General features: G+C 30.3%; 1 protein-coding gene across 9 annotated transcripts in view; it reads left to right on the top strand.

Moving 5' to 3' along the window:
- LOC129956910 (probable ubiquitin carboxyl-terminal hydrolase FAF-X) overlaps window positions 1-22,146 on the top strand; it is a 99,478-nt gene that overhangs the window by 75,793 nt on the left and 1,539 nt on the right. For 6 of the 9 annotated variants that reach the window (XM_056068928.1, XM_056068927.1, XM_056068933.1 and 3 more), the window contains exon 52: window positions 10,774-10,920. In XM_056068928.1, coding sequence (XP_055924903.1) covers window positions 10,774-10,920 — 147 coding nt within the window. Of the gene's footprint in view, window positions 1-5,231; window positions 5,379-8,377; window positions 9,484-10,773; window positions 10,921-22,146 lie in introns of those variants that run through there. The other 3 variants (XM_056068934.1, XM_056068936.1, XM_056068935.1) reach the window with 3 other exon arrangements.

A 22,146-nucleotide genomic window follows, 5' to 3' on the forward strand; every position in this document is an offset into this window, starting at 1 on the left:
ATGCTAAACATAATGACAATATAAAAAAAGGATGTTTGTGGCCTTGCAAATAAAGAAGAAAACTATTTGATTTGCTTAAGTATATAGATTGGGTGAATTCTGGATATGAATAGAAGGAAATTGAATGAATATCATTCTTTCAGTTATGACTATTAATTTTCTAGAACTTTTGTTAGTCATAAAACTATTTAAAAAAAAAAGACCAGAGAAATGCTGCAGCAGTTCTTCAGGAATTTCAAAGTTAAAAGGAAATTGTGTCAGGGACCAATATTTTTACAAGATGTGAGAGGCATGGTATCTTGAATTTAAAAAAAAATTGATTATGTATTGAATGGGATTATGCTGGACTCGCATGCATTCAGTATATTAAAAGCCAATTAGTACAGAAGCAATGGCTGTTATGCAGCAATTCGGATGAATGATCATGATTGTAGTATAATACATATGCAGTTTCATGACAATTAGGCACATCATATGTATCCAATGGCAGGTTGGGTGACCCAGTTCACTTCTCATGGAGGATGGAGAGATGAGATGTCTCAGCCATTGATGTAGTTGCATTTCAAAAGTTTTTTGAGTTTTACACATTTTTGGGTGCTGATGAAAGATTTTCTATTATTAATGGAAATTCGATTGAAATGTTGAGCTTAGGGTCAAAATTAAAGTTGATCTTTTAAAGTATTGGCTTTAAGTAAGGCTTTCAGAATTATAAATTTCTTTTCTTTGTTTTTAGTTTACTTGGCTAATTTGATTACTTCTATCAAACTTAGAAACTCTTTTAGAAAGTTTCTGATTTCTTTGAGGACTTCGGAAGTTTCTCTTATGGAAATAAAGTCTTCTTATTCTGGCAGTTTTTTTCATAGGAGGTGTAGAGTACAAGGGGCAGCGGGGATTTCTTTCGGAGCAGTTTCTACTACATGGGACGTCCTCCTCTGTATTAGAGCTTAGAATATTTCTTGCTACCTTTCCATGCAGTGGTGTGCCCTATTACATTGCAGTTAACACATAATGATTCCTTATTTTTGATGAATTTCACCACTTTAATTGGTGTTCTCCACTGTGTTTAATGCATTTAGATTTGTGCTTGCAATTATTTTGCTGCACAGAAGAAACCTGAGCAGCTGTTGCAAAATGTGGCTTTTTGCTTCTGCAGTTTTCTCTTTTTATTCTGAAGTGGAAAAGGGTTCTTTCATTATAGATTTTATTGCATTGGGAGCTTTTTTAAATTTCTAGTAGGGAAGATGGAGTAAAAGGTTTTCTTTGTAGTGTCTTGAATTGGGAGATCCTGTTTACCTCAAGTTTCCAAAAAACTTTGACTGACTTTTAAAAAATGTTGTGTTGCTTATGTGACTTTGTGATCAGCTGTTGTATGCTTTCATTACACGGATATTTTACACTAAGGGGGAGAGCATTGAACTTTATATTTTATATTTGAAAGTGAATAAATGATGATTGATGATTCAAATCAATTTGCATTTTAGTTACAGCTACAGAAGGCTTAAAGTTCGAGTTTTAATTGTATCTTGTATATTTTGAAAAATAGAGAAATACCCACTGGATTTTTTTTATTCAGTCATTATATCTTTCTGTAGTCATATTCCAATTTCCTTCTTTTAAAATAACATTTAAATACAAAATGATTTTTCTTAAGCATACCATCTAATGCAGAATTTTATTATTATTATTATTTATCTAATAACTATTTTATTTATTTTATTTTATTATCATTCTTGAATAAACAAAGCATAATTATCGATAGTGACCTAAGAGCAAGATTTTATTTTAATAAATTATGTAGAATTATTTTTATATTTGGAACATTCAGTAATATGGATTATGAATTATTCACTGTAATGTGGATTATAAAAAATCTATATTAAATTTATTTATAAAATGATATCCAACAAATTATTTTCTTATATTAAATCGTGTGTTGTAGGGTTATTATTTTAAATATTTGAATTTTTATGGAAACAAATGCTTGCCTTCTCGTGCTGTGTACCTGTAGAATAGTAACATTCCTATTTGTTGAAAGCATTAGAATTGTCTGCTGATGCTATTGTTACCAAATAACTTTTATTTGCTTTTTTATAGAAAAATATTCATTTTTAATATACACATTATAATCATTTGAATGCTTTTGCTTGTAATGTTTTTGTTTGCTATGTAAAATGAAAAGCTTTGCTTTACGTGTACTTGTGAAACTTAAAAAGCATTGTTAACATTGATATTGTTATATTTGTTAAAATATATGTTTACCTTCCTTCCAAAATATGGATTTAATATTTTCCTCCTTCCTATATGTAACCTATGTAATTCCCAATATATTGTTTTTTAAATCTAGTTTGAATATTTCATTTTATATGTGAAAAAGACTTTTCTTGTTTGTTAACCATTTCATTTTCTGAAGTAATTATGCTAACTTTCCATTTCTAATTTATTAATATAATATGTATATATTATAAATCAACATTGAATTTGTGGAAAGTTAGCTTGATGTTTTTTAATCTGTGTATTTTATTGCTGTATCCATTTTTGTTTGTATGTGTTGCATTGATTATAAAAAAAGGGTGAGCAATCTATTCTAGTGAAAGAAGCATATGATATCATTGTGCTACATTTAATATAAATATTTTTACAAAATCATTCTGTTTTAACTGATTGTTTCTGGAATTGGGATTAAGTTATTTGTTTCAAGTGATATTTCAAATTCAGGTATTCTGTAGGCTTTCTAAATGCTATATAGAATAACATACTTTTTTGACATAATTTCAAGAACCCTGTTATTGAAAAGTTGTGATTAAACATAAATTAAAGATGGGTATTTAATATTATTACCAAGTAGTGTTTATAATGGTTATCCCATATTTGATACACTTCCACATATTTCAACATTTTCGGAATCAAATTTCGTCATTCTTGAAATTAATATTCTTTTTATGTAATAGTTTTCCAATATTTTTATTATCACAAGCACTTTTTTTGTATAAATTTATTTTATTGCTCAATTGTTCATGCCTATTTTACTTCTCAATATTTATGTTTGGCAATGTCCATTATTTTATGAAATTCACCTTTTTTATTCCATGTTTGTTATCCAAAACAATTGTGAGTTCTTGTAATTCTGAATGATGCTATCTCATTATGCAGGTTTGTATAATTTTGTTGCTCATTATCTAACAGTAAAGCTGTCTATGTAGTATGGCAGTTGTTTACTGTCATTATCATTGAGAAGTGAATTGATTTCTGCATTTTTTAATGCGCTTCAGATACATAGACTTATCGATTTTAAGAAGCAATTATTTTTTGGTAGGGAAATAAATCGCATTACCTGCATAATTATCCAATGCCAATTCTGGCTGTTTGCACAATAAAAGAATTTTGTTGTTGAATATTTGCAATGAATGCTGACATCCAAATAGCAATGTAAAAATTGAATGCTTTTTAGAAATGCATTTGAAGAAAGAAAAAATTGTGCTTATACTAAATTGCTGTCTCTTGAGGTCATTACCTGTATGTGCATGGGATGTCATATTAATAAGCAGTTCATTGCTTTCTTGATGGGTATTCTGAATCATGTAGAGTTACTTTCTCTTCCTAACCTCTCTACATGTGGAAAATTAATCCTAGGAGGATGGCTATTAAGATTCCTTCAATTTTTAAATGCTGTTGATTATTTTTTTTCTAGCACTGAGTGGAGGAAATTCTTTTACAGTTATTCTAAATAACAAGGCATGTTTGGAAAATAAGCACAAGATTGGTTAAGCCTGGTTCTAGAGACAAAATCACTATCAAGCCATTGAATTTCAGTCGTTCCTATAATTTGTAATACAAAAGTTCTCAAACTTAGACTTTTTTTTTTTTTTTTTTTTTGCCGCATAAATGAGAATTCATTGTTGAGAGTATTTTTCCGATTAAAATCAATGCATCTTAAATGTTGTTTGTAAAAAGAAAAAAAAGTCATTTTAAACTTAAATAATTTGTTTATATGAATAAAAGAATCCTTTACATTATAATAAAGTATAAATATACAACAATATAAATAATAAAATATTATAATAAATAATGAAAAGATTGATATTTATTGATGAGAATTAATGTGATGAGCAAATCTTTTGTTATAACCAATTTGATATATGTTGGGTTTTATCTTCAATTATTTCAAATGAAATTAACTTAAAATTGCAACTGTGCTCTATTTTTATTTATCATTAATGGCACAGCTAAAAATTCAATCTTGAAAGTTATTAAAAATGTAATTACTTTCTCAAAATTATATATATTTTTTTTCTTGCTTTTGAGTTTTATAAGAGATTTGTTGCATAAAATTATATATGGCACAGTGTGTAAAAAAAGAAAAAAAAAATGAATGAATTTCTTTTCTTGAAGCAAATTGTCAATTATCGTTAAGATTACAGTACTTAAAGAGTAAAAGATATTCGTAGTGCCATAAATTAATTACATTTCATACTTAAACATTGTATGGAACGCTTAAATTTCATGTTTCAATAGTTAATTCGATTTAATTACTGAGTGGCTATCAAAATAATGTAATTGATGTATTCGACTAAAAAAAATGCTTAAAATTGTAATTGGTAATTGCATACAGGTTAGAGAAAATGCTTTATATTGAGCACATAATTTTCAGAAAGCTTTAGTTTGTTTACAGTATTTGTATGTTCAAAATTTAAATATTTCCATTGCTTTAATGTAGTATCTTAAGAATCTAGGCTAACTAAATCCATTTATTTTTTCATCATCATGCATATGTAAATAAATAGGATTATTGTAAATGAAATGCCTTTGTTTTGGTCAGTTGTGGACCATTGAAGATTGAGATACCAGATTGTATACCATATTCATCATTGAATTTTAGTACAAAATGCGTTTATGAAGTGGTGAACTTAAGAATTCAGCGATAATTCTTTAGGCATTAGCTTCAAGTTTTTAACATAATGAGAAATTTTTTACATTTGCAATGAAGATTCCCCCCCCCCTTCCTCCATAATCTTGTAGAAATCGTGAAAATAATGGATGTTATATTTTGAGGGTAGCAGTCTTTTCCCCCCCCCCCTTCTATTTATTCATTGGTAGACTTTTTTTTAGGATCATAACAAATCAACTAAAATGGGTGCTGTTTCCATATTTCTGTTCTTATGCTTTTGTGGACCAAACAAGAATGTTATTGGGGTAACATTCTTTGGGTCTTTATAGATCGGTTTATTTTACAGAGACCTTATCCTTCTAATGCTCAATATGGCTATAATAACTGGTCTCCACCAGCTCAATCTAATGAAACAACTAATGGATACTTCTTAGAAAGATCCCACACTGCAAGAATTACCTTAGCTAAGGCTTTTGAATTGTGCCCTGATGAGGTAATTATGTTTTGTTTTTATAATTTTTGATGCTAGACTTTAAAATTTTGTATTTGTTAGTATCTGTACATAACTCTTTTTAAACTTTTATGTTTATGCATATGCTGTATCAAATTCTGATGTTTTTATGCATTATTTAAAAGTATAATTTGATATAGATTACTACATTATGTTATTCATTTTAAAGTATTTGTTAGTTTTAGTGTGTTACATATAAACTTAAACACTGATAAACATTTAAAATACTGAAATTAGTATGTATTTAAGGAGAAAATTAATATTTGTTGATTTCAGAAATTTATGTAGCAATAGATGTTTTTCCCATTGAATATAGTATACAATTTTTATTTGTTTAATTAAATTCTCTTTGGATATATATATATTATGATGTATTAAAAAAGGCATTTTGTTATAATTGACTGTATAGAGCCCCTACATCTTTTTCAAATCTGTCAATACTGCTATGTTCAGTGGTGCCAAGGTGGTCGGCTGTACACATCTTTTTCAAACATTTTAATAGATTAGTTCTAATTTGTCATCTTCCTGATGGATTTTATTTTTGTATTAGAGACTTTTCACTCTTGGGTTTTTGATAAACAATCTTTCTTCTTAATAGCAAAAGAATCAAAATTGATAGATTGTCAGTAAGTTCTTGCTTACATAATTTACTTTTATTCTGCCCCCTTGATCCCAAAATATCCATGTTCTATGTGATTATATTTTTGTATCTAAATTTATCTATATATGTGGCTAAGCAATAAAATTTAATTTTCATTCAAAGCATGGGATTTGCATGAATTTTTTAAGCATGCGTTGGTGTTGTTGATTTAAACTATGTAAAAGGATTTTTGATTGAAATATTGTGTTTTACCATGATTTCTTTTTTTTTTTTTTTCTTTGTAAATTTTCTTGTGAGAATTAATTTTTTTTAATCTGATGTAATCATGTGGCATTGAATGAATTATCAAAAAAATATGCAAATTTATCTATGAGTTGAAACTGTTTATGGTATAAACAATATCAACTTAATAACTAAATTTTGACACCTATAAAGAAAATTTTTGAATTCATTAATTTTATAATTTAGTGATTGTGTTATTACTCTCTACCATTTAAAGTGTAAATCAGTTAGTTATAAGAATAAAAAATTTTGCAATAATATAAGACATAAGCTTCTAAAATATAAGACTTGTCCATGATGCAAGATATTGATTAGTGTTTTTAGTTTAATTTTGTTGCAGCATGTATGTTTTTAAAATTAAAGAAGTATTGTCTCTTGCAGAGATTACTTAGATTGCTACAATGAAAGCATGAATTATTAAAGTCAAATGTTTTTTAATTGAAATATGAATGTAAAAATATGAATTAAAGCAAATTATTCACAATTTTTTTTTTATCACCAAACTCATTAAATTTAAAATTGTATTAAATGATTATATCACATTCAAACCTGCTATATTTGTATTCAGATATTTTTTTAAAAATCGATTTTTATTTGCAGGACAATTTAAATTGTTCAGTCAGAATTATTGATGGATTATGAATCTGAGCTATGTAGTATTCAGAAATAAACTTTTTTATTAGAATAAGTTATATCTTCATACGAGTTTTATATATATATTTTAATATTTGATTTATTTGATTGTACTTCAAGAAATTTCTTAAATGAGTACAAAAAGGCAATTAAAAAAATATTCAATTTTGGAATCTGAAAACTAATTTTAACAAAATATGTATATTAAATTCAAAAACATTTTTGATGCAATAAATATTGGAATGTAACTTTTGATTGACAATTTTGAATAAGAACTTATTTTCTTCATAAGACTGATAAAGGTTGGCTAAATGTCATATCTACCACTCACAATTAGCTGAAAAAAATCTAATTTATACTTGTGCTCCTGCATAATTAGCTAATCCTACTATAAACCATAGTTGCTGATATATTATATACATCATGGAAAATTGAACAGTATGCTTACACTTTTTAAAATCTTTGAGCTTTGTGATGGTATTCAAAAATGTCCCCTTCTCTCTTTCTTTTCCTTTTAAATTATTGTGAGGGAGAGTTTACTTTTCATATTAACAAAATTTGATTAAATACATATTTCAATTGCTTGTTCATGCCTCACCGTGCAGATTGCCAAAGTTTAGCTTCTTTTATGAGTTATGGCAATGGTTTTTCATCAATTTTTCATCCATCTTAACTTGGAATGATACATAAAACATTTTAAATTCTATGAACTATACATTAACTATTTAGTTTATCTGTAAATATTGTTCAGGAATTTCTGCTGTAAAAGATTTTTATTGTTTATAAAAATAATCGTAAAAGATTTTTATTCTTTCTAAAAATAATCTAAGTGATGTTTTACGTAGTCTGCTTTTAATTTTTTGAAAGGTTTAATTAAAACAATATAAAACTGGGGAATTTTTTCATGCTTATTCACTTTTGTAGGTAAATTAATGGTAAGCATATTTTAATCTGAGGAATTATTTGTTACATGTTATTATTTGGTACATTCATGTGAGGAATCGTATCACTTCAAGATAATTATAATATTTTTTCATGTATTTTAAGAACTTTAGTTGTATGAAATTTTAACTTACTATGTTTTGTGACACAATAATTATTTTATAGCAGGTTTAATGAATTGCACTTTGTATAAATTGACTTTATATAATGCCCTAATTTATTTTTAAAGAAACAAATCCAGCTTTTTTTTACTGCATTCAAAATTGATTGCTTTACGTTCTTAAGAAATAAATCAAAGTATACATAGTGTTAAAATTATTACCTTAACTATTAGTCCTACTTTAGATTACTATCAAGTACTATATCACTATTTTTAAACATTAAGAATAATTATATTTGAAAAATATACAAGGAAATGCATTTTAAAAACTTGAATTATTTTGGTATCTGCTCTTCCGTGAAATGAATCCTTATAGTTTGGTCTTATATTCAGTTTTTCTCGTATTTATTTTTTGTCGTATAGGATATCGAAGATCAAGATATGTCCGAAGATGGGGAAAGCCCACCACCAGATGATAAAGTTCAAAGCTGGCAGGGTAACAGTCCAAGTATCCCTCAACATCCTAGCCCTCCCCCTCCAGCTCCTTCTGACAGTACAGATCCTTCTTCGAAAGCTCCCATTCGTTTACTTTCAGAGCCACTTGAAGAGCCTCTAGATCCTGCTTTTTTGTCATCAAACAATGAAAGTTCTTCAGATACTCAACATACTTCAGACTCTACTTCCAGCTCTGTAACTACTACTGTGTCCCCCATGACTGTTGTTCTTGGTGATGAAACCACTACAACAGTAGAGGAACCACGAAAACAATCAATCAAAGACTTGTTTGAAATCAAAGAGGCTGGTTGGAAGCGCCGTAAAATGCGAATGAAAAAATTGTCATAGAATGCATTAAGATAAAAAGACAGAAGTGATGCCAATGAAAATTTGTTTTACGAAAAATTGGATATAATCTGAAAAGTTATTTAATATGTGCATACAGTGCTTATAACTCAGTGTGTGACTATTTTGTAATGTACTATATCCATGCTCCTTAGTGGGATTTTCTAAAAGATAATCATGAAAAGTGATACAAATACTATATTGTTTGAAATATGATATTGTAAAGCTAAGCTTATTGCTATGCGTGTGTTTTTTTCTCTCTTGTATACATTGTAGATAAATTCATTTTTTAAATTTGTTTGAAAATATTTGAATAGCTTGTACGATTCTTGATGAGTTAAATTACTCATTGAATAAATGAATATTTAATATGCAAATTTTTCAGCTGCTTTCTGGAAATGTTAATAAATTGCAACCTGTTAAATTTTTCTGCTTAATGTAATTTTTTATAGAATTGATTAAGTTTGAAGGTTACTTCCAATGGCCATGCTGATTTAACAGAAAGTTGTTTAGTTGTTGAATATTTAAACTGATCATATACTGAATAATTTTACTGTTATTTGGAGCTTTATTGACTGTTGACAAATTTGACATTATTTGAAAACCGTTAGTCAGTTTTAAAATGTTTTTTCTGTTGCTTGCTATAGTACTTTTAATAATACATGTAAATAATTATAATCATAAGCAGATACAAAAAGTAGTTTATTTTCAGTTTCAGACTTTAATCTCTTCAAGTTTAAAACAAGAATTTTTTTTATTATTCAAGATATGAAACAAAAACTTGCTTAAAATGATTGTCAAAAAGAAAAAGAAAAAAAAAACACATTAATACATAATACTGTTTGACTGTCAGTATCTATGTGAAAATATAATCAGTCATGTTGTATAATTTAATTGTATTATCCAAAATAAAGATTAATTTTATTATTCGTCTTTCAAAAATTGACTTGTCTATATATGTATACATTTAGTGAAATTATCACATTTGGGGAAAAAGCAAACGTTTACAATTAATTTTACTTCAAGTTACTAATTCAGTTTAGGAATCACTAAATAAAATTGTCTGTATTATGTCATTTGTCTTGAAATCTGATCAGTAAGTTAAATTCTATTTTTTTCCCATATTGCATGTATATATATGTATATAATATAATTTAGTATTTAAAAAATCATTGTTTGATATAATTAATGTTTTTTAAAGTATTCTTATCGAACTTCAATGGTGAGTTTTTCCTACACATTCCTTTAGTCTAATGTAAGATCTGTAATGTATTTCCATAAGTTCTAGAAATCTAATGATAGCTGATATGCATTTTTAAATTTGCAAATTCTTATATATAATTTTTTTTATTTATTTATTTCATTCAAATAAGCATTCTTTATATTATTTAAATGCAAGTAACATTGCCAGTTGAAATCATGTTATGGTTCACTAGGAGGCGAATACATTTGTTTTTAGTTTTTTAATAAAAGTCCTCACAAGATATGGGGGGGTGCTATTTATTAGCATTATAATTTAATTAATCTTTTTTTTTTATTTCTCAGTAAGCTGCCAAATGATTACTAACTTTATTGTATTCTGATACAGCAATTTGGAGGAACTGTTTTGAATTTTTGGCAAGAAATAGAATTTGAATATTCAAAGAATATATTTTTTTAATAGCTTCTATTCCTAAATGTATGTAATAATTTTTATCTTAGGTATAATTTAATATATTGTAGGAAGAGTTTACTTTTTTTATTTGCAAAATCGGGTTCATCACTTATTTTATTGTGAACTTAACTGGGCTTTGCATTGTAATGTTAAGCATTTCCATTCTTATATATTTAATATTAACATGGGTTTTCATGATTATGGGATTTGTAATAGTATTCTTGTAAACAAACCTATTTTTTGACATGCTAAACCAATGGATTTCTTTTTAATGTCATCTTTTTGGTACATGTTTTTTATGTTTTAAGTTTTTATTATTTTTCAGCGGCCTTATCCTACCAATGCTCAGTATGGCTATAATAATTGGTCCCCACCTGCTCAGTCAAATGAAACTTCCAATGGTCAATTCTTGGAGCGATCACATTCTGCTAGAATAACATTGGCTAAAGCATTTGATTTATGCTTAGATGAGGTGATTATATTTTATTTTGAATTTTTTTAATTCAGTTTATTAATTATTTTCAATAAAGCTGACACAAATGTGAATTACAATTAATTAGCCATATCATTTATATTAGTTTTGCCTTTTTTGCCACTAAATTAAAAAAAAAGTTCAAGTATATTTCATATTTGTAGCATTATTATGTGTTAAATCTTATATGCAGTTTGTTTTTTTTCCAATAACATAATTGTTTTACTTGATTGAAAATCAGATATAATCTTCTGATTATTTGTTCTGTATTCCATCGTCATATTTAAACATGAATTTAGAAATACAGATTTTAAATATTCACTTTTATTTGTATACTAAAACATAGATTCTTTTTTAACTTTTAATATGTTATGTATTTTATTTTATTTATTTATTTATTTAGTCTTCAATTTGTTAAAAAGATTAACACATGATTTGGTAAAATTTAAAAAGTGATGCTAGTTTTTGTTTTTTTAATTGATTTTATACTTATTTTTGCCACTAAAAACAATATAGGATTCTTTTATAATCATTAGTTCTTATTTGTAAGATACAATAGTAGTATTACAGTATGCGTCAAAATATACAGTACTGAAGCTCTCGCATCTCGAACATGTGGTTGCATTTGTCGACGAGGCATAGCTTCAGCTATATGTGTTCGTAGTAGTGAAAAGGAAGTTGTGTTCTGCAGTTGTTATTGGAAATGGGTCTCTGGACTGAGGAAAAAATATTTATAATTGAGCATTATTTGTGCTCATATGGAAGAGTTATGAAGATGGACTGAGTTTGAAAAAAGTAGCTGAAAAATTTCAAGAGAAATTGAATAAGACGGCACCAATAGTTAGCTGTCTATTGTTACAAAATTTTGCCATTCTGTCAACAGAAGATGAATGTTAAAGGAGTGTGTGTTCAACTGTGAATATCCACTAAGAATTATGCCTGCATTACGTGAGAAAATAATCTCTTTTTGCAGGAATCTGCAGCAACTTTTGTTTAAAAATGCGTTTGAGAATCTGCTTGAATGATATGAACACTGACTACAGTGAAGCAGTGACACTTTGAACGCTTACATTACGCATAGTGGCACCTTTTTGTAGTGGTAGTTCCTTAAGCAACTGCTGGTTGAACGGGACATTCTGCAGATTTATGAGGAACTGACGCGACGGGGCCTCCTGTATCTGGTCTAGGCTTTCCTTCTCCAGGGGGATGTGTAACAACAACACATAGTGGTAAATCAACATGCTAATAGTGTGTAAATATTATGTTAATTCCTTTTGAGGAAAAATAAACTTGAAAATGACAATGTAATTTTCATCTTTTCATTTCAGCATTGTATATTTTGGCGCATATTGTATTTATGTTAACACCTTAAATGAAATTTAGGGCATAGATATTAAATAAAGAAGGTAGAAAGGTGACAAGTTGAATTTCCTCTGATTCCTTCAAACCCTCATATAGATTGATTTTGTTCTACTGATTGACATTTTGTTCTTCATAATATAATGAAAAAAGTTTTTTGTGAAGACTTCTTCTCAACCATATTTAATCAAATATAGATAGTGCTGCAAATTTAGTTTTTTTAAAAATGGATACCAAAGTTAATTTATTTAAAACATTACTTTGAGTTAACATAATCTCAAATATAAAGCCTGACAGGCAGCCTACCATGTGACAGATTTGATTCAAAATTTTATTTAAATCTCCACTTTATGGTAGGGGGGAGGCTGTGTACCAAATTTCCTCTATCTAGTTATTTACATTTTGTAGTATCGTTTCATGTGCATTTCGAAAAACAAGCTTTCTGTGAGTGAAACTCATTCAAAATTTGATAAAAATTTATAAATTTGATGTGAAAACTATACAGTTGTAATCGAAACGAAACAGTTGTAATACTCTCTCATTGTACACTTTAAGACTGAAAAAATAAAACTGAATGAAATCGAATAAAAACAAAAGAAAAGAATGAATTTTGTTTCATTCTCCATTTTTTTTTTTTTTTTTTTTTTTAGTTGGCATTATTGCATGAATGTTGTTTGTGCTGTCTGTTTTCAGATACTAACTGTAATTTATGGACATTTTATTGGTTGTGATCCAGGACTTCTATTGCATGCAAATTTTTAAGTGAAAATCATCTAAGCAAATAAAATATATCTAAATAAATCTTCTCATCTTTAATGGGACTCTTGCATCTCCCCAATGCCTTTATTCAGTAGATTCAATTAAATTTTTAGTCGATTCAATTAAAAGACGCAACACTTGCTTAAAAACAGAACAGTACAGCAGGGGTGTTTGTGCTCCGGGGATTTTGAACTTCGATACCCGGAAATTCCGGGGATCGTCGTTCAAAAGGAAGTAGGAATAATAATGAATTATTTATTTTGATCTGGGTAATTTTGTTTGCTTTGAAAGCAGAAAACGCAAGGTCAGTGTGTGTGGTGAAAACTTTTCCTTTCTTTCTCCAAAGGCAGTGATAATGCGTGAAAAGGGGGAAAAAACTTCTTTTTTGTTCTTTCCTTATTGCGAGTTATGACTCATTCCCCCGGTTCTCGGACATTCTCTTCTTGATTCTTTTCGGCAAGTAGGCGCGGCAGAAAAAAAAGGGAGAGACTTCGTTCGACCAGATGTGCGATCACGTGACCTGGGTTCAAAGGTCTTAATTTTGCAAAAAAAGTAATTCATCGAACTTTTATAATTAGGTCATTCAATACTTCATAATTGTAATTTTTCATTTCTCCCCCCCCCCCTTCTCGAAACTCCAAAATGTCGGTAGTAAGTCCGTAAAAGTTTCAGGGGATTTTTTGGGGTCCCACAAACACCCCTGGTACAGTACAGCTTTATTTTAAAACAACAAGACATATACATACACGGAAGTAGTAACACGTTACCAGGCAACGGCACAGTTGGAAGTAATTATTCAACTCATTTCAGTTACCAACATCCTCTCCCCTTTTGAGCTGACAAAGGAAGGCTCAAAACCTCTGGGGTTTCTTTACAAGGCGACCACTTCTGGTTACTGTAGTATCATGAGGAGGTGCACACGGGTATTGTAGACCAATTAGAGAATCAGAAACTGAGTAAGAATCCACGGAAACTCCAAAAACGCAAGAAATTTCAGCTTGGTGCTGAGGAATGTCAGAAATTGAGTGAGGATCCATAGAGACATCAGCAGCTTTCTCGACATTAGTATCTCGAGTACCTACAAGTCTCTGAACCAGAAAAATAGAATCATTACTTGGGTGTTCTAAAGGATATATTCTCTGAATTGAGTGCAGGAAAACCCCATTTTCAGTTCTCAACTTTACAGTCCTAACTTTGCCGTCCTTTCCCTGCAGTAATTCCAGCACTCTAGCGAGTGGCCAATTCAAATGTTTCCTGTAATCATCGTCCAAAAACACCAGGTCCCCTACCCTGATGGATAGATGTTCTTTGTGCAGGCTCCAATTCTGTATTAACTGACCCATATACTCCTTTCGAAAATGTCTTCTCAATTCCACCAAAAGTCTGACTCTGTACTTTACCCTTTGATGATTATACTCAGCATCAATTCTATCGATATTAGAAACTCGCGGTTCCATTTTTTCAAGTAAAAACATTGCTAGAATAAGGGAACTAAGTTTCTAGGATCTTCAGAAAGGTAAGTTAGTGGTTGGGAATTAATAACATATTCTGAATCACACAAATAGTATAAAGTTCTTTATAATTCAATACAGCTTTACCAAAAGTGCGCCTAAAGTCCTTCAAAGTTCTAACAATTCACTCCGACCACCCACCCCACCAAGAGGCTGCTTGAGGGGCGGGGTGAATTTCCAAGTGATTCTAAATATATCAACTGTCTTAACAACCCTATTCCAATTAACTTCCCGCAGACAGTTATATGCTCCTTTAAAGTTTGTGCCATTATCCGAGTACACAATTCTTGGTCGGCCTCTTCTTGCAATAAAACGTCTGAAAGAAAGTAGAAACGAGTCTGTATCTAAAGAAGTTATCAGTTCCAAATGAATGGCTCTATACACAGCACATGTAAACAGAACTACCCATGCTTTATCACCATGTTTAAGATACAAAGGTCCAGCTAGATCAATTCCAACTACTTCAAAAGGGAATGCTTCCTTAACCCTATCATAGGGCAAGGCTACAGGATTGGACACCAATGATTTTATCTTAAATCGCTTACATCATGCAACAATTGATTACTTTACGAACAGTCCTCCTTCCACCTATAATCCAGAATTTTTCTCTCAAAATACTTAAAAGAATATGAGTTCCACCATGGCAATGTAATTTATAGTAATGCTCAATTAACTGCTGGGTAAAAATACATTTATCAGGTAACAATATTGGTGAAATGAAAGAAGGTTTGTCAATATGCTCGGTTATTCGCGTTTTAACCCTAAAAATACCATCTATATCAACAAATGTTTCACAGGGATACAAGAGGACGAAAAGTGTTCCCCCTGAACCCTTTTGATTAAGTACCGCTCAGCAACATGCTTTCCTGTTAAAAGAGTTCCCCAATTTCCCTTTCATTTCCTTTACCTCTGACATTATCAAAAAAAACGCAAAACCCATGCTGCAAGTCTAATGACAGACTCGTAACTGGGAAATCTAATGGCATACCAAGAGGGATTGTCAACTTATAAATTCAAATTATTCAAATGAATTTTACACATTTCTTGCTAAACACACCCAACAAAAAATAGTTCATTACCAGGCCAATTTTCGGGGGTTTGATACAACCATGATGGTCCTTTCCATCATTCTGATTTAGGTAACTTTGGGACCACAATCCCAAGAAACAAAATCTGTGACATTTATATCTCCCAGAACATGTCACCATTGTTTGGAGATATCAACCTACATATTTCTTTAACTCGGTTCGAAATTAAAACAGACCATTCACTACGCTCTCTTATCCACCATAGAGCAGTCATAGAATCACTCCAAAATGTGCTAGGTATTTCAGGGAAGTCTAACGCCATTCTAATAGAGCTAGCTAATCTGATTCCAATGCAGCAGGCCATAAGTTCTAGCTTCGGAATTGACATTTCTTTCATAGGAGCAACTCATACTTTTGCTGGCACAAGACGCATCTTAATAGTTCTCATGAATACACAGGCAGCATACGATTTTTCACACGCGTCCATGAAAACATGCAATTCCGAATTTCCATTTATCCCCAAATACCTAGAAATTCATACTTTATCAAACTCAGCCGTCTCCTGCACCCAATCCGAAAACTCTTTCTGGAAGTTATATGATAAAGGACTATCCCAAGAAACTTCAGTTCTCCAAGTTCCCTGCAGCAATAATTTAGGAATCAAAGTAGCAGGACATAATATACCAAGAGAATCGAATATCTATCTATAAGGATAACGCAGTTCTTCGAGTTAATCTGTGTAGCAATCAATTTCAGTACAATGTTACATTTAAGTGTGTCGTTGTCCAAGTTCCATACTATTCCCAAAAATATGTCAAGTGCATTTAGAAATACAAGAATTGAAGAGGTTACTTTCCCAGCCTCGCAAATTGAAACGAGCATTAGCCAATAATTTCTGGGATTGTTCTATGAAACGCCATTTCTTCTGGAGAAAATACTCCCGTAACGCAGTTATCGGTATAAAATGAGTGTTTAGGCTTCGAAACCACTTCCGAATACTCTTTGAGGGAGTTTTCAAATAAATGATGCAAGGCCATTAGTAGGAAAGGACTAGATGTCACGCCGAACACTACTCTACAATGTCTATAAACAATAAAATCTTCAGTATCGGAAGGAAAAATAAAGTGCAAGAAATCTCTTAAGTTCAGGAGCTTTATTTAACTGCAAAAATGCCTTTTCGATTCTGTGGAAGGGCCCATCGTATGCAATCTAAACCCATCTATAATGTCAAGAATAAGCTCGATCAAATTGGGACCTTTAATTAAGTTACCATTCAAAGAAGGTCCGTTGCCTTCTATAGCAGATGCATCGAAAACCGGTCTAATTTTTGAAGTTTCGGTTGTTTCCTTGATTACTGGTCAGTTTTGTAATAATACCCAATTCTGTCAATGTCCTCAATGTGCACCCACAAGTTTTCCCATTCTTTAAACACTTTAATATATTCCTACATATAATTATCTCTTACCATACGCTTGCACATGTTCATGCGTCTTTTTAGAGTCGAATTTTTACTGTTGGATTATCGAATATCGGATTTAAAGGGTAGTGATACTTCAAACCTACCATCGGGAAGAATAACCAAATTATCTTGAAATTGTTTAAGAGTTTTTGAAAACAAAAGTTTCTTTTTAGAATTCTCCTATGGGTCATATATTCCTGTCGCCTCAAGTTATACTTTATCCGCAGCAGAATTCGTCAAATAATATGCATATTATTGCATCAATCACCTTCAATAACCTCCGCCGTGGGAACAAGGCTACCACCCAAGTTTTCCATACCTAATAAAGTGTGACCCAACCTAGTTTCTAACACAATTACACCAGAACTTAATTGCACAGAACTACCAGTCATTATGAGTCCAGCAATATCGGCTCCTATAAGCAAATCAATATCTCAATCCTTTGAATACAAATCTGATATCACAATATTATTTTCTTCCAACTCCCTCAATGTCATAAGAGCTCTAGATTTAGGCACATAGCTGCATATTCTCTCCTCAGACATAACCTCAATGTTTACAGAAAAATTACCGTTTAGATTGGAAATCTTAATCTCGTGTACCTCCATGCAAACGTTGCTCAATTATTTCTCCCCCCAAATAAGCTTTGCACTAAATGCTGCTTCCTTTTAGGTTTCCATTTAAGCTCTTTAATTATTCTTGTACTTAAATAGGAGAGCTGAGACCCAGTATCGATGAATGCTCTTACATTTACTCTTTTATTACCGATCTCAGATACGACTCTTAAAGTCATCAGTAGAACAGTTTGCAGAGTACTGTTAGTCATAACCTTGGTAGACACTTCAGTTTCGTTTTTATGTGAACTTGAATCCCGATCTGGACACATCAAAAGAAAGTGATGTTACCACAGTGTCTTTAAATTTACAATTTCGGAACACGTGTTTTAAACGTAAACAAGAAAAACGTGCCCCTCTCCTAGATAAAATCTTCCTTCTAAAATCAATTTTCTGACCTGGCTGGGATCACGGAGAAGACAATAAAAATTCTTCCTACCTGAATTCAATGTATTTTCCAAAGCAGCTGTTGAAAGCATTTCCGAAATCACAACCTTGTTCACATCGGCCTTTTTTCCTCGGTTAATCCCAGATCCTGTTCGAGTCGGCTCGATCATCTCCTCGTTAATAACTTCTTTCTTCAAATATTTCATTATGTTATCCAGTGAGCGACTCATCCGATTTCTTTCCCAAGCTATGAGGACATCTTCAGGGAGACAAGATTCAACCAAAGGTATCACAAAATCCCCGCACTTTTGTTGAGTTCGTCCCAAGCTTTCCTGGACTTGCAGCTTGCCCATGACTTCATCATATAAAACTGTGAGGTTGGCTGTAGCTCTACCAGATATGGCATTCTTCATTACCTTACTTAATAATTCTCACGCCCGAAACGTTCCTTCAGAAGTACCACTGCCTTTTGATAATTTGCCAGTGATAATGGCAAGATCTAGATGGTTCTAGCAGCCTTCGACCCAGGGACCATTGCTTCAAGCAAATACTGAAATTTATTCTCAGTAGGCAAACTTGCATCCAAATGAATCTACACAAACATACTCCAAAAATTCAAATTCTTTAGCATCACCAGAAAATTTCTTCAATTCTATCTTCAGAAGTTTAAGCTTTCGGGTTTCATTCAAATCCTTCAGCAAAGCAGCGTCGCCATTTTTTCTGTCGATCTCAGCTCCCAGTGCAAAATAGTGATCTTTGTATCCCTTGACGATCTTTAAATCTTCCAAATAAGCCTCTTCTGAATCTCGCAATTTCAAAATCTCATTCAATACTTTCTCTTGGCATGCAGACAAACCATCAAACTTATCCTTCAGTTGATGCTTCAAAATTAAAGTAGATTTCGAATCCAATGTCTCACTTGAAAGCTCTACTTCCAATGCATTAGCATACATGGTGAAAGACACTCGAAAACCCTTTCTTTTTGTCTTTAAGTCTTCCATATCAAACCCAAATACTGCTGTACAAAATATAAAATTCAGCCATAAAGTTTTTCCCCGCGTTGGGCGCCAACTATTGTAAGTGAAAATTTTCAAAGCAAATAAAATATATCTGAAATCTTCTCATCTTTAATGGGACTCTTGTTTCTACCCGATGCCTTTACGGCTGTCGATTCGATTAAAAGACGCAACACTTGCTAAAAAAAACTGAACAGTACGGTACAGTCTCTCTGTCTGTCTGTCCAGTATATACAAAGTATCCTGATCAAGAACTTCTGTGAATGTTTTCAGTAATTCTAACTTTAAATGCAATGCACATAAGATGATTCTGTCGCTTTCGATTCGTTTGCAAATGGATTTCTTTTCTTAAAGTAAAAAAGAGTAGAGATATTTCATTCAGGCTTCTTTGTTGACCAGAGAGAGAAACATTTTCCATGCAAATTATCTATTAATTTTCATGAAACTTTGGTACCATATTCTTCAATTTGGTTTGAATGGGCAGTGGTTATTCATATATATATATATATATATATATATATATATATATATATATATATATATATTCTAAATACTTCAAACAATACTTAGAACTGTTAACAAACAGACCTAAATCATTTGAGAAATATTCAGAAAGTTTTTTTTCCCCCTTTTCGTTTAGAAGACCTTTAAGTAGGCAAGAGGGGGATGGACCAGTCTAGGATTTAAAAAAATAAATAAATAAACTACTACTTGATGGATTATAGAATTAAACACTTCATAATTTAAATATATTAAATCTCAAAAAATAAATTTAGTTTAGAAATTCTATTTCTATATGTAAAACCAATATTCCAAATGCATTCAATATCTATGCTAAAAATTCTGAGCACCAAATAAAAGAGAATAATTAGCTGCATAGCTCATTATTATAAATATTTTAGAATCTTGAAATCATCCCCCCCCCTCTTTTTCCTTGTTGTTTTCCATAGTTTCTGCCAAATGGCTCAACTTGTATAAAATAAAATTTTGAATTCTCTTTTCAATACATGGTATTTTAAATTTAAAAAAATGCTGTTGCTTTAGGAAGTTTGCATATAAGAAAAAATTAGAATTTTGAAAAAATTTTACATTTTTAAGAAAATTTGGATGTCAACATTTTTGGTATCAAAATTTATCATTCCTGAGATTGATTTGATAATTTCAGAGTATTGTTAATATCTTAAGCATTGTGTATTTATTCATTTTAATGTTTAATTAATGATCTAATTTACTTCACAGTATTTAAGTTTGGAACAATTCATAATTTTATGAAGATCAGCTTTTTTTGTTCCAAGCCTTTGTCATGTCTAATTTAGAACAAATATAATTGGAGTTTACCAAATTCAAAGTGTCAAGACCATAGTAAGCAAAATGTGTTGGGGAAAGGGATATGAAAAGCAGTGTTTTATCAAAAACTGGTACAGTAATAAAAAAATTTTTTGTCACTTGCCCTGCCTTCCCCCCCCCCCACCTTAAAAGCCAAATCCCTCTCTCTTTTTTGAGCAAATATGAATCTTCTTTATTTTTATTTTAAAAAATGATGTAAGTATGAATAATTGATTTCATTAATATTTCCTAATTTAGAAATGATTTGATGTAGAAATTTTCATTATTCCTAACAAGCAAATATCAAGAATCTACTTAACCAGTCATCATTTAATTTTGCCTTGAAAAGACAAATTCAGCTGAATTTTAAATTGTAGCATTTTCTGATAATTAGATGCTGATTCTTTGTTAGTCAAGAAAATGTGAGAGGAAAAAAAAAGTGATATTTTTCATATAAAATCTGACCATTCTATTTTATATACCTTTCATTAAAATCCTGGAATTGTTCCTGCACTATATATGTCAATATTTACTTAGTTGATCTTTATGGTGGTATTGGGCACAATAAACATTGTTTATTGCAACTAAAAAAGAGATAAGTCTATTTAATAATTTCAAATATTTTTGCTATTTAATTATAAAAACTATCAACCAAGCTTGCATTGTGCTTGTAACATTTCTAACATTGTAATTAAATGTAGCTTTTGATGTTTGAATGCTTTTTTATGTTTTATTAAATTTATAATTTTTATAAAAAATATGCTTTCAAGTTTCTTCCACACAAAAAATAAATGAAAATTGCAAAGAAAAAATATTGTAATAGGACTTCCATACTTATGATTGACTTTGTTAGTGCTATTCTTTCATCTCAATAAAAGTCTATTTCATAAGTGCATGGTTATGATTGGGATATTGGTATTATCATCGTTCATTGTGATAATACCATTTGAAAATCAATTCAGGCAATTCTGTCTTATTTATGATTTATTACAAATTCTTTGAATTTGTTTGTGTAAAGTCTCTGCAAGTATACCTGATTATTCTTATTGACTGAATATATAATACCTTTTGAAAAATTTGATGGAACAAATTCTAGCTTCATCTTAAAAAAATGTTTCATTGAAAAATAAGAATCAATATAATTTCTGCTTACTGATTCATCCAAAAATAAATATTGGACAACTGAATTTTTCTGTTACTATCTAACAGTTTATTAGTCAGCCCTTGAATTGAGCAATTAAATTATAGCCACTAGTAATATGGTATAGTATAATGTATTGAGTTGGGCCATCAATGTATTTTGAATTTTATTTATTATAATGTCAATTAGAAGAGCATATAAATAATTATAGAATAGGAAAATCATTGCCATTTCGATATATCTGGAAATTTTAGACATGAAGAAATTTTTGAAAAATTAGTTTATTTTGTCAGAGAGTTTAAAATTTTATTAAAACTTTTATGCAATTGATTCTTTTGTTTGTGCTTCAGTACAAAAGAGTCGAATATTTCCAAAGAACTGAAATTGTTCTGGAGTTTTAATCAGTCAAATTTAATAAGATTCCAAACTTATATTTAAAAAATATTTTTTGAGGGTTGAATATTGCCAGATATAAATGCTTCTGTTGTCTAAAATGGGATGAATCTCGATTCAGTTTATTCTTTATAATGGTTGGGAGACCCATTATTAGGGGGCTCTGCAAGATTAGTGACTGACAACGTTTTGCTTCTTGCACTGTGATCTATGGATTGTTACTGTCATAAAAG

The sequence above is a fragment of the Argiope bruennichi genome, chromosome 11 (assembly GCF_947563725.1).
Source record: "Argiope bruennichi chromosome 11, qqArgBrue1.1, whole genome shotgun sequence".
In the NCBI taxonomy this organism is placed as follows: Eukaryota; Metazoa; Arthropoda; class Arachnida; order Araneae; family Araneidae; genus Argiope; species Argiope bruennichi.